Below are 12,030 nucleotides of genomic sequence, written 5' to 3'. Positions count from 1 at the left end.
TCTTGCAGTCTTCTCCACTCTCGCCATTGTCAAAAGAGAAAAATTCAGCTCTGAGGCCCACGACCTGCATCTGTGGAAAAGCTTCCAAAGTCTTCCTTGGGAGTAGACACAGGACCAGTGGGGGCCCCAGATAAAGCAGGCCTTTTCCCACTGTCCTAAAGGAGGGAGGAAGATATGGTATAGGGAGCCCCGAGCTGGGTCACAGATTGGTGGTTTACATGAGCAAAGGACTGTAGGATTTCCCATTCTGTTGTCACCCGTCTCCAGGGACATGAAGAGAACACTATAGCTTACACACAGAATGTGTGGGAAGTAAAGGAAGCTGTGCGAGGCCTGTATCCAGCTACCTTCTCTCCTAGGCTTTTAGCCTGTCCTTTCCCCGCTTCTCACCACCACTTGGGGGCCTGCACTGCCTCCCAGGCGTCTCGACCTCTCCGCTTCCCTGAACTGGCGATCTTCCCACTGCCAGCCCGAACCCACGGAACCACTGTAGTGAGGAAATCAGCCAGCCAGACCGGCCTCAACCCTGCCTGCAAACCCTGACTGTTTTCAGAGACCAGGGAGGCAAGCGGTGATGGCAGTTCTGCCCACTCACTCATGCAGGAAGCATGCTCTGTGCTGTCCATCCCCTCAGGGAAGAAAAAAAAGGGTCTAGTTGCAACTGGATTTCCTACCCCAGGTTGCAGAGGAAAAAAGCTAAGTCATCAGGTCTCTGCCTGCCATGGGCACTCAGCATCCCTGAGTAGCAGCTAATTTGTTACATACTGGCTTTGGGGCAGGCGCTGTATTAAGCGCTTTACTTACGTTCAATACCATCAAGAACTTTATGAGCAGCTATTAAGTCTCTAATTTACTGATGAGGATGTGCAGGCTTAGAGGTTAAGTTAGCTATTCAAGGTCACACAGAAATAATCCAACTCAGGCCTGACGGATCTCATCATGCCTCGCTGCATGTCCCCTGGGTTCACATAATGATGAGATCTGAGACCATGTGACCCAGGGCACTCCGAAGAAGGAAGGAAGATCCTGTGGACCCCTGCATGAGAGTATACCCCAACTCACAGGCCACGAGGCAGGACTGGTATCTGCAAGTTCCTCAGCTGCCAGGAGTAGCTCCGTGAGGGAACTTTTTCCTCTGTCCCATCTGAATGCCCACTTCCTGGAGCATCATCTCAACCTATAGAGGACCAAGGAGGGGGAGGAGAACACTGGCCTCAGCTTTCAGCACTGCCTTTCCAGAGGAATGGGTGGTCCCTCCTGTCACCAAATAGGAATCTAATGACTGCCGAGAAGAGAGGAGGCCTCAACCTGGCCCCTACAGGCTTTTGATACACTTTGCAGAAAAGAATTTCAGGATGCACTGGGAAAAAGCACAATCACAAATTTATTCAGGAAAGCAAGGAAAACACACTCGAAGGGACAGAGTGTGGGTTATCTCAAGAGTAAGACAGCACCTTTTTTGGTACTGGGGGTTGAACCCTGGGGCACTTTACCACTGAGATTCATCCCCAGCCCTTTTTGTTTTTCACTATGAGACAGGATCTCACTAAGTTGTTGAGGCTGGCCTTGAACTTGTGATCCTTGTGCCTCAGCCTCCCAAGTCACTGGGATTACAGGTGTGTGCCACTGCGCCCAGCAGAATTTTTTTTTTTTTTAAAGGAAATAGTAAACAGAAGAGATATGTCTGGTGAGCTTAATTCTCTTAATCATGGAGCACAAGTAGGTTATGGTCAGGATCTCTAGGTTGACATTATCTAGTTAATAGATAACAATCAAAATGTACCCATACCATAGGTCTCTAACATTATTTCTCCCTTGGCTTTATTTCATCTAAAGAAAATGTGTAAGCAAGTGATGTATACTCTTAAAATCCAGGGGCCCTTTAGGAATTCAGGTCTAGAGGAAAATGGGCCTGGAGAGTAAAGGTGAGGTTGTTCATGGAGTTCCTTAAAGTTAGTTTCTTTTTCTTTTTTCTTGAGGTACTACGGATTGAACCTAAGGGCACTCTACCACTGAGCTATACCACCAGTCTTTAAAATTTTGAGACATGGTCTCACTAAATTGCCAAGGCTGGCTTCAAACCGCCTTATCCTCCTGCCTCAGCCTCCCCAGTAGCTGGGATTACAGGCATGTGCAACCACACCTAGCTGTTTTGTTTTCCCCCTTTTCTGTTGGTCTCTTTTCTACCTATCATCATTCTTCTACCTTGATCTTGGCCCATTTTCCCCAAAGGGGCCCCATTCTGGATGGTTCCCCATGGCAGCAGGTGACAGGAGCTTGCCAGCTGCCCCAACCCCCAACCCCCAGGGCAGCTTGTCTAATTCTTTCCTCTCCCCTCACTTCTAGAATCCAGGCCACCAGATGGCCTGAGCAGGCTGTGTTCATTTGGGGCTGTGGAAACCTGCAGTTTCCTTTTCCTATGGCTCTGAGTCAGGTAGAGGCTGGAGTCCAGCCTGAGAGTAAAGGCTGTCATGAAACAGCTCCAACTTTATTACTCATAATCCTCTGCCCTAGACCTGAGTGTCTGGCTTTGCTCCCCCAAGCGGCTTATTCTAGTTACCATGGAGACATTTCTGTTCCCTCTGGGGTCTTGGGACTAAGTCAGACAGGGAGGGACCCAGGAGACTCTCCTTCCAGCCTAGTGCACAAGAGGAGTAGTCAACTGCCAAACTTCCTAGTTCGAGTACACAAACCCAGGGCTTGGAAAATGATTTATTCTGATGATGTGAGTTGGTACAGGCTTGATTAGATGACAGTCCTGTTTCAATGATCAACACCCCCAGGAGATATTTAAAATATTCCAGAGGCATATTTTTTCTAGGCAATTATGCTTTTTGCTAAAAATAGAACTCTTCATTAAGAAACAACCACAAGTACTACTAATAATTACATTTACTGAGCTCTGTTTTCCTTTACACACTGGCTCTCTGCTAGGTCACTTAAATAAGCTGTTTTCAAATACTGCTGGCTCTACTTCCAACCTGTTTCAGAATTAGAATCTGTGAGTTTCCAAGTCCTGTCTTAATAGGACTCTGCTTGGCCTGCCATCTCTCCCTACTCCTATCCACTCCTCTTATCTCCTAGCTGGGGAAAAAAAAAAAAAAAAAAAAAAAAACACCATTATGCTTCGTAAAGTTGGAGGGAGTGGACCAGTACACTTTGGGAACATTCGTTCCTGTGACCTGCCTCCCACTCCTGCCCAGCAGCTGGGTACAAGCCAGCACGACTTTCACACGCATGCTCAGGGAGGATTACTTATTGGCTGCTTTGTGGAAAGACCTCAAGACCTAAAACTCAGCTCTACCTGTACTCAATTTCAAAAACATTCCCGCAGGATTCACTTGATCGACATGGGTGGAGTGTCCCCTCTGAGCCATGTTCTGGGTGCTAGGAATACAGCAGGGAGTCTGCGCCCTCCTGGAGCCTACCTTCTGGTTGCGAGACAGGCAGTTAAATTAGAAAAATAAGAGTGGGTGATTAAAAAAAAAAAAAAAAAAAAAAAAAACGAAAAGGAAGAGTAGAATAAAGGGATGGGAGATAATCCAGGCGGTGCAGGGAGGCTTCACTGATGTGTTTGATTTGGGCGTTGAGACAGCTCAAGGTACGGACTCAAAAAGGAAGACAAGTGGTTTCTGGGGGACGCGAATCCTGTTTTTTTTTAAAATGCTGGGAGGCTCCCTTGGGACGACGTCTGCTAGTGTCAGTCAACCAGGCCTCCCCAGAAGCGTAGCCAAGAGCACAGTTCGCAGCCTCTAGGGGGCGGTCCTGGGGGCGGTCCTATGGGCCGCGCGGAACCGAAGTCGGAAGAGCAGCGCGAGCTTGCGGACTGCTGGGAGAGCGCGCACGCCGGAAGCTGACCAAGGCGGAACATGGCGGCCGCCTGGTCCCTGCGCTGGGTCCTGGGCCGAACTGGAGCATGGCTGCTCCCGCCACCCGCGCGCTTCCCGTGCCGGACTCTGCACAAGCAGGTAGACGGGACCGAGTTCCAGAGCATCTACAGCCTGGACAAGCTCTACCCCGCGTCCAAGGGCGCGGACACCGCCTGGAGGGTCCCGGTGAGCCGGGAAGGGCTGGACGGAAGGGGCGTTTCCTCCCGCAGCTGAGTGACGTCAGGAAGCCGGGACCCCATTGGTTGGCCGAGTAACCTGGGCCTGGGACTGCAGAGGTGTAGTGCCGCCGAGTGTGCCGCACGGCCTCAGGGATAGCGAGCTATACCCCCTTCTTTCAAGATCACCAGCTTTTCCGCGTTTGTTTTCCGGACCTTAGGCCCCGATTCTTGTCCCAAGGGAAATATGGGCCTTCTGGCCCTCCAAAATGGAGAGTAAAGACGGACTTTGGCAAGTCCAATTTAGAACGTTACATGGCCGATTGCCTCTAGTAACCCTAGCGCGTCTGAGAAAACAAGGCTTCGGGTTCGTTCCTTCGGGATGCGTTTATTTAGCCCATTGCGTGCAGGCACTGGATCGGACCAGAGCAATGGAACCCACCCAATTCTGTTGAGCTAGCACTTACAGGACTGCAAGATAATGCAGTTTCATTCATTCATTCAACAAACTTACAGAGAAGGGGCTGTACTGCACTGTGCTAGGCCAGGCAGAGTAGTGAACAAAACAAAAATCCTAATGCTGTGGTGTTTATAGTCTACTGGAGGGAGTCCAGCAAAAAAATATATATAGAATTATGAGTTGGTACTCTGGAGAAAATAAAGCCCAAAAGGAAGAAGGAATACTAGAGGTGGAGGGTAGGGTTACAGTTTTAAATAGGATGATCCGGGAAGATGTCAGTGAAGAGGTGATATTCAGGTAAAGACCTAGAAGAAACAAGACAATGAGCCATGCGAATACTGGGGAGGCAAACATCCCAGACAGAGGGAACAGTAAGCGCAACCATCTTAAGGCAGTAGTGTGTTGGATAGGTGCAGCCAAACAGGGCAGTCAGAGGAGGTAAAGCTAAAGAGGAGAGAAATGGGTGGGAGGAGAGAAAAGACCTGTGTATAGAGCTTTGGCCTCATCTTTCCTCTGAATGTAATGGAGACCTGTTGGAGGGTTTGAGGCAGAAGATTGGAATGATGCACCACAATTTTACTTGAATCACTTATTGAGCCTTACAGAGAGTAGACTGGAAGATATCAAGAGAGGGAGGCAAGTTAGGAGATGACAGTGATACAAACAAGAGGATAAGCAGGGTGGAAGCAATAGGAATCTTGAGCATCAGTCAGATCCTAGATATATTTTGAAAGGAAAGCCATAGGCTTTGCTAGTGAATTGGATATGAAAAGTGAGAATAAGTAAAACTGAAGTCTAAAGCCTGGAGCAGTGGATTGACTTGCTATTAAGATGAGAGAGTGGCAAGAACATTCATTTGTTCATTCAACAAAGTTTATCATGTATTTACTGTTTCAAGTATAGCAGGTACAGCCATGATAGATAGGATCCCTGCTTTGTGAAGCCTGTGTTCTATTAAAGCAGTAGATAGTTAACAAATAGGGAAAATGTCAGAAGACAAAAAATGAATTGACCAGTGTGCTATAGTAGAAAAAATTCTGGACTACTTCAGATTGCGAGGCGAGCATTCTACCACCTGAGCTATCTCCCCAGCCGGCTACTTCAGATTGTTGGAGGGAAGTCCCCTGTGAGGAGGCCTGAGGTTTGAGGGATCCATTAGGCATTAGAGTAGTCACTGGGTCATGGGACTGGAGTTAAGCAAAGAGATGTTTGAGCCAGAAAGTTGGAAATGAGCAACACAGATGAGATTTCCATCAGCACAGATGATGAAGAAAGAGGAGAGGTTTCAGGGTCATATCAATGTTTAAAGGTTGCAAAAACCTAGCAAAGGAGAGTGAGAAAGAGGCTCAGAGAGGCTAGAGGAAAACCTGGAGAGGGTAACTCAGGAGAAAGGGAGCAAGCTTCAGGGAAAGGGGTGTGGTCCATAGTCTTCAGGGCTGGGGAGAGGCATGCAGGCTGAGGATTTCACCTCCAAATAATTCTAAGATAAAAGGAATGAAGGCAGCCAGAGGGGGTGCAGGTAAGGATACTTTTGGCTTTGGAGGACCAGAAAAACCTCAGAGCTGGTGGTGTTTGTGCTGAGCCTTGTAGATCCAAAGATTGAAGGCTGAAGGGTGTTGCTCCCAGAGAAAGAGCTCCAGGACAGAGGGGTGAGAAGGCCTGGGGTGAGTAGTTCAGTTTGACATGAATCTCAGGGCAGCTGTTCCAGGGCCTGTTCAAGGTAGGTCTCCTTACATGTGAGTCTCATGGAGATCAGAGTGGCCCACCAAGGTTGTTGCTCTGGGTTGGCAGAGGGTGTTGCTTTGAAAGTCTCCCTGAAGCATGCATGCTGTGGCTTCCTTTGCACACTGCAGGAGCCAGACCTGATGGCGCCAGCACTGTCTCAGGCACTAGCTCCAGGAATGGCTAGAGATATCAGCTCTGTTTTCCTACAGGAGTGTTTCTGAGGTAGCACCTCTGGAGACTGGGGGATACTTTTTCTGTCACTTTGATATGATGATTTTGCTGGGGACATGAAAATAGTGACATATTACCTTTGCATTGTGACTTTCCATCATTTCTTTTGTTGCTGTGCATCATTAGGAGTCACCCAGCAGGTGATAACCACTTGACCTGTGTACATTACATTACAGGATGATGCAAAGCAAGCCAGCAGTGACATACCATTAGGTAAGTGCTTTTGTTTTGTCCAGTCGGTTTAAGCCAGGCACAGTAACTCATGACTATAATCCCAGCTACTTGGGAGGCTGAGGCAGGAGGATTGCAAGTTCAGGCCTTTTATTATTTTGAAAACGTAACTTGAAATTAAACAAAATTAAAAGGACTGGGGAATGTAATTCAGTGCCTGCCTAACATGTGTGAGGCCCTGGGTTTAATCGCCAATACTGCTTCCAACCCGCCCCCAAAAACACCGAACCAGTCATTTCAGGCTGGTGGTATAGCTTAGTGGTCAAGTGCTGGCCTAGCCTGTGTGAGGCCCCAGGCTTGACCCCCAGCACCACAAAAAAAAAAAAAAAAAAAGACATTTCCTACCCCTCACATATTTCTTCTAGCTCTTACCACTCTTACCAGCCCAATTTCAGTTTATTAAAAATAAATAAATAAATTCTGGGTGTGTAAAAGTGGAATCTGCAGCTTTGTTTCAAATAGCTTATGAGCGACAGTGCGGCCTCTCGTGTACCACCCAGTTGCCACAGGGCGCGGAGCTCATGATGTGGAACAATTTTCACAGTAGGTGAATTGATCATTCTGGAAATTGGAAGGTGCAGGAGAGCTTAAAATCAGTCCATTGTCTTTCACTTATATACATGAAATTTACATTTGTGTATTTGCATCTGCCTACCTGAACACGTGTGTGTGTGTGTGTGTGTGTGTGTGTGTGTGTGTGTGATCTCAAAAACCTGGATCACAGTCAGGGATGTGGCTCAGTAGTAGAGCACTTGCTTGAGGCCCTGGGTTCAAACCCCTGCACCACCAAAACTAAACAAGCAAAAAACCCTGGAAATAATGACTGCTTTGAGGAACAGAGAGAAAAGGAAACTTTGGTAGCTGGGGAACACTCATGGGCGACTGCTCCATGTAAGGCATTTGCATAACTTTAGAATTCTGTACCTGTCACGTGTAGGCAAGGCCTAACCAGCATGGCCTTGCAAGAAGCAGCGAGCCCTTATAGTCAGAGAAGTTATGACTTCACAGACAGTGAAAGAGAGAATAGCCAAAGGTGCCAGGTCCCTGCAGCCCTTGCTCCAGCAGCCCCCAAAGCAGAGAGGCCAGAGCCTGCAACACAGGACTAGGACACCTGTGGCTGAGGAGCCGAGGAGTGGAGTGGTTTACAGCTCACAGCTCACAGCTCAGCCCTGGAGAGAGTGCGTGGAGGAGGGGGCGGAAAGCCACATTTCTCAACAGAACTGGAGGTGCAGAGAAGTGTCCTATGCAGCCTTCCCAGGGAGATAGGCAGCGACCCAGTGGGCAGTGGCCTTGAGCAACTCCTTCCCGGCCTCCCAGAATCTCTTGTTCTGGGAGGACCTCACCCCATTCTGTTCCTGCAAAGGCAGACTCAGCTGCTCTCACCCTGGCCCATGTGGCTGGTGTGTTTGCATGCTAGGTTGCAGGGCCGCATGGTGGAATCATTCCCTTGACCATTTGTTACCTGATCAGAACAAGGATTTTTATTTTTCCCAAAGAGGAAGGCAGCTCAGAAGCAGTTCTGAGATGTGGCATCACCGCCCACCTGGCAGTGCTCCCGCCCCACTGGCACCACAGAGCTTCACTACCAAACCTCTGGCCGGCCCCCTCTGTCTTCTGACATTTTTCCACCACCATGCCTTCCCTACCTAGCTACTACCAGGCTGCTTTTCATTAATTATAAAAGTGGAAGGGAGAAAACCTTGCTTTACAGACTAAAAATAAGCAAACTGAAACCCAGAGAAGCAGTGGTATTTTGCCAAGATCACACAGTGGCTGAGCAAGCATTCAAAGTGAGGGCTGCCATTGCCAGACCAAGACCTCATTCACCCAGCAAACGTTTTAACACTGACCATGATCTAGGCCCTGGGAACACACCGCCAACCAGACACAGACCTGCCTTCTGGGCACTTACAGTCCGTGGGGATTCCTGTCCACCACACTTTGAGATTCTTGAGATTCTTGAAATTGTCTGTTAGTTTGAACTTTTAAAAGAGTTCTTACTTTAAAACAAACAGCAAATCGGTAGGGCAGAGGGATCTGGTAGAATGTGCTAGACCAGAAGAGGACAGCCCAGAACCAGTCTTTTTTTTTTTTTTTTTTCGATGCTGGGGATTGAACCCAGGGCCTTGTGCTTGTGACGCAAGCACTCTACCAACTGAGCTCTCTCTTCAGCCCCCAGTCATAACTTTATTTCCTCTGCCGTCTCTGTGACCTGGAGGAAGGACTTGTCCTTGATTTCAGTTTTGACATCTGTAAATACTCTTTACTGGGCTGAATGCTACATTTGTGTGTGTGTTGTGTGTGATTGAGATGTATAACAGGGACAGTTATGTTGATCACACATTGGCATTCAGGTGTGCCTCTTTCATTTTATAGATCGCTTGACAATATCTTACAGTCGGAGTAGTGGTCCCGGTGGGCAGAACGTGAACAAAGGTATAGCCACCTTAGTGTGTTCTTTTGCTTTAAAACTTGGCTGGGAGAGGGGCTTGAGGAGGGAACTCTGTTCTTACATTTCATGTGGAATAAAGGGATTCTTCAGCAAAAGCTTCATTGCCACCAGCTTATAATAATCCTCTTTATCCTTTTGAGTGTGGTCTGATTCTCAGGCTCTCAGCTGTGGCTTGCTAGGACTAGGATCGGCTTGTGAGGCTAAACAAAGAACTCACGGTGTGCGCTGGCAGCCAGCTCCAAGAACAGGTTTCCTTCATTCTCGTGCAATCCCTTCCCCCTTTCTCTATAGAAGCCAGTAAAACTGGGAGAGAAGCACTGCACGTTTAGTTACCAGAAGTTTTTTTGTCCTGAAGCGCCTCACTGCCTTTGTGGGCTCATTCCATAGCCAACTTTGATGGAGGCCAGCACGTGTGTGGCTGGTTATCTGGCCTCCCTTAGCTTCAAGATGGTCACTGGTCCCCTGGGTGCCTCACCTTCCCACGTCTCAGTGACTGGTGCTCCCTTCTTTCATCCACAGTGAATTCCAAGGCTGAAGTCAGGTTCCATTTGGCCACAGCTGACTGGATCGCGGAGCCTGTGAGGCAGAAGATTGCGCTCAGGGTAACCACCCTCCTGTTGTTTCCCTGCAAATTCCTTAGGGGCCTCTAAACTTTAATTCTGCAGAACTCCACTTTTTCCTTTTGTTCTTGCAGCATAAAAATAAGATCAACAGGGCAGGAGAGTTGATACTCACCTCCGAAAGCAGCCGCTACCAGTTCCGTAATCTGGCAGATTGCCTGCAGAAAATTCGAGATATGATCGCAGAGGCCAGCCAGATGCCCAAGGAGCCATCCAAAGAAGATGCTCAGCTTCAGAGAATCAGGTACCAGAAGATGCCCAAGGTTGTGTAAACTGATTCATGTGGGCAAGGTCTGCACCGGTAAGAAAGAAGGCAGGATAAAGTTCAAGAGCCCGTGCAGGCATGAGGAGCCTGCAGGAGGGGTGAGGACTCTGGATGGGGTATGCCTCTGGCGCCTGACGATCTGGCTGTCCTGCTTCCTGCTCAGCTTCCCACTGCCACCACCACTCTGAAAGGCACTGATGGGGCTTCTGGGTCTCATTGTGATCTTTTTGTTTTCAGGATAGAAAACATGAATCGGGAAAGGCTGAGACAAAAGAGAATAAACTCTGCCATAAAGACAAGCCGGAGGGTAGATATGGACTGAAATCACCCGGTGCATCCACTCCCCAGGGCATCGGGCAGCTGCAGCTGAGAGACCCGTAACACAATGAGGATATTTTGTTTTTGTTTTTGCAGTTAATGCTGTCTGTAACATTGGAACCGTTAAGAGAATATTCATTTGGAATGAGGGCTTCAGGCACTAGTTGCAAGTCTTCATAAACCATCACCATGTTGTTAAACCATAGTTACCCACTGAATGTGTTATTAGCTGCAATAAACTTCTTTTTTTTTGGCGGCAGGGAGGTACTGGGAATTGAACCAAGGGGCACTTAACCACTGAGCCACATCCACAGCCCCTTTTTGTATTTTATTAGAGACAGGATCTTGGTGCATTGCTTAGGGCCTCACTAAGTTGCTGAGGCTGGCTTTGAATTCACAATCCTCCCGCCTCAGCCTCCCAAGCTGATGGGATCACAGGCGTGTGTCACCATGCCCAGCTTGCAATAAACTTCTTAAGCTCAGTGGGCCTCACCTGTCACTCAGAATTCTTCAGGACAGGACACTAACCCTTTCTCTCAGTTGAAATATACCCCACAGTTACTGCCTCAGTGCTGATGGGTCGCAGCACGTTGCAGGGGACAGAGGGTTCTGGGTCTTCCATCAAGGAGCACACAAGTAGGCAGGAGGGCATTTAAGCTAAGCCTTGAAAATGGCGTAGGATTTCAAACAGTAGAAAGGTTGTAAAACATGCCATTTAAAAGGAAAAATGTAAATACAGGAGACAGAGAGGCTGGGGTGCAGGAAGTGGCAAGGAAACCAGTGGTACTGAATGGCAGATTCCTGAAGGGGGCTTGTGGGAGGTCCATCTGGAGAGGCAGAGGCTCTATTTAGGAGCCTGGAACTCAAAGAGTTAATTCATCTATTTGTTTTTGCAGTACTCGGGATTGAACCAGGGGCATTTTATAGGGAGCTACATCTCCATCGTCCCAGCCTTTTTTTGAGACAGGATTTCACCAGGTTGCCCAGGCTGGTCTCAAACTTAAGATCTTCCTGCCTCAGCCTCCTGGGTTGCTGGGATTACAGGTGCGCACCACCACTCCTGACCATGGTAGGGTTTAGATTTCATGAAACATTAGGTAATAGGGAGCCACTGAGAATTCAAGTGAATATTGTGTGTACATTGGGTGTATATTGGGCAGTGAGCTTTAGAGGAAGGAAGAATGAACTGGAGTTGGAAAGTCCTGTGGGACTGCACCCAGGCTAGTATAATGGTAGATTATTCTGGTATTTATGAAGTTCTTCAGATTCTCTGCATTTTTTTTTTTTTTTTAGTTGTTGATGGACCTTTATCATATTCATTTTTTTACATATGGTGCTGAGAATGGAACCCAGTGCCTCATACATGCTAGGCAAGCGCTCCACCACAGCCACAACCCCAGCCCCATGCTCTGCATTATTTTCATGTAGTTCTCTCATTTGACAAATACCAGATCATGATGCTCCAAGTGCAAGATAATGAACTGTAGTAGTATACACACTTGAGCAGGGACCTCATAAGTCCAAACCAGGGGGGAAAGTCATTCATAAGTGACTGGCAAAATACAGAAGGTATGGAAGACAGGACTGAGAGCCCAGGAAGGGGCCGAGCCCTGTAGGCAGGATATACGACATGCGTGTATTCATTCAGCGATTCAACACGTACTCACTGCCAGGCACTGTGAG

The 12,030-nt window shown here is 48.1% G+C and overlaps 1 protein-coding gene across 2 annotated transcripts; it reads left to right on the top strand.

Moving 5' to 3' along the window:
* The first annotated feature begins 3,832 nt into the window (after positions 1-3,832).
* On the top strand, positions 3,833-10,829 carry MRPL58 (mitochondrial ribosomal protein L58). Of its 2 annotated transcripts, none has more exons than XM_079133043.1 (6): positions 3,833-4,055; positions 6,638-6,674; positions 9,069-9,128; positions 9,664-9,746; positions 9,839-10,008; positions 10,267-10,829. In XM_079133043.1, exons 1-6 carry the CDS (start codon positions 3,870-3,872, stop codon positions 10,349-10,351), a joined length of 621 nt encoding a protein of 206 aa, XP_078989169.1. In that variant the 5' UTR covers positions 3,833-3,869; the 3' UTR covers positions 10,352-10,829. The 2 variants fall into 2 exon arrangements, with proteins under 2 accessions (XP_078989169.1, XP_078989170.1); XM_079133044.1 differs by having other exon boundaries at positions 3,836-3,968.
* Positions 10,830-12,030: the final 1,201 nt, after the last annotated feature.

The sequence above is a fragment of the Sciurus vulgaris genome (assembly GCF_902686455.1).
Source record: "Sciurus vulgaris genome assembly, chromosome: 3".
Taxonomy (NCBI): Eukaryota; Metazoa; Chordata; class Mammalia; order Rodentia; family Sciuridae; genus Sciurus; species Sciurus vulgaris.
Note: the sequence above shows the minus strand (reverse complement) of the source record. Positions and strands in the feature narration are given on the sequence as shown.

Excerpts from the sequence above, each read along its gene's own strand:
- MRPL58 (XM_079133043.1), top strand. The coding sequence starts at position 3,870 with ATGGCGGCCGCCTGGTCCCTGCGCTGGGTCCTGGGCCGAACTGGAGCA. Across the intron at positions 4,056-6,637 it reads ACACCGCCTGGAGGGTCCCG|GATGATGCAAAGCAAGCCAG; the intron begins GTGAGCCGGGAA and ends ATTACATTACAG. Across the intron at positions 9,747-9,838 it reads GGCAGAAGATTGCGCTCAGG|CATAAAAATAAGATCAACAG; the intron begins GTAACCACCCTC and ends TTGTTCTTGCAG.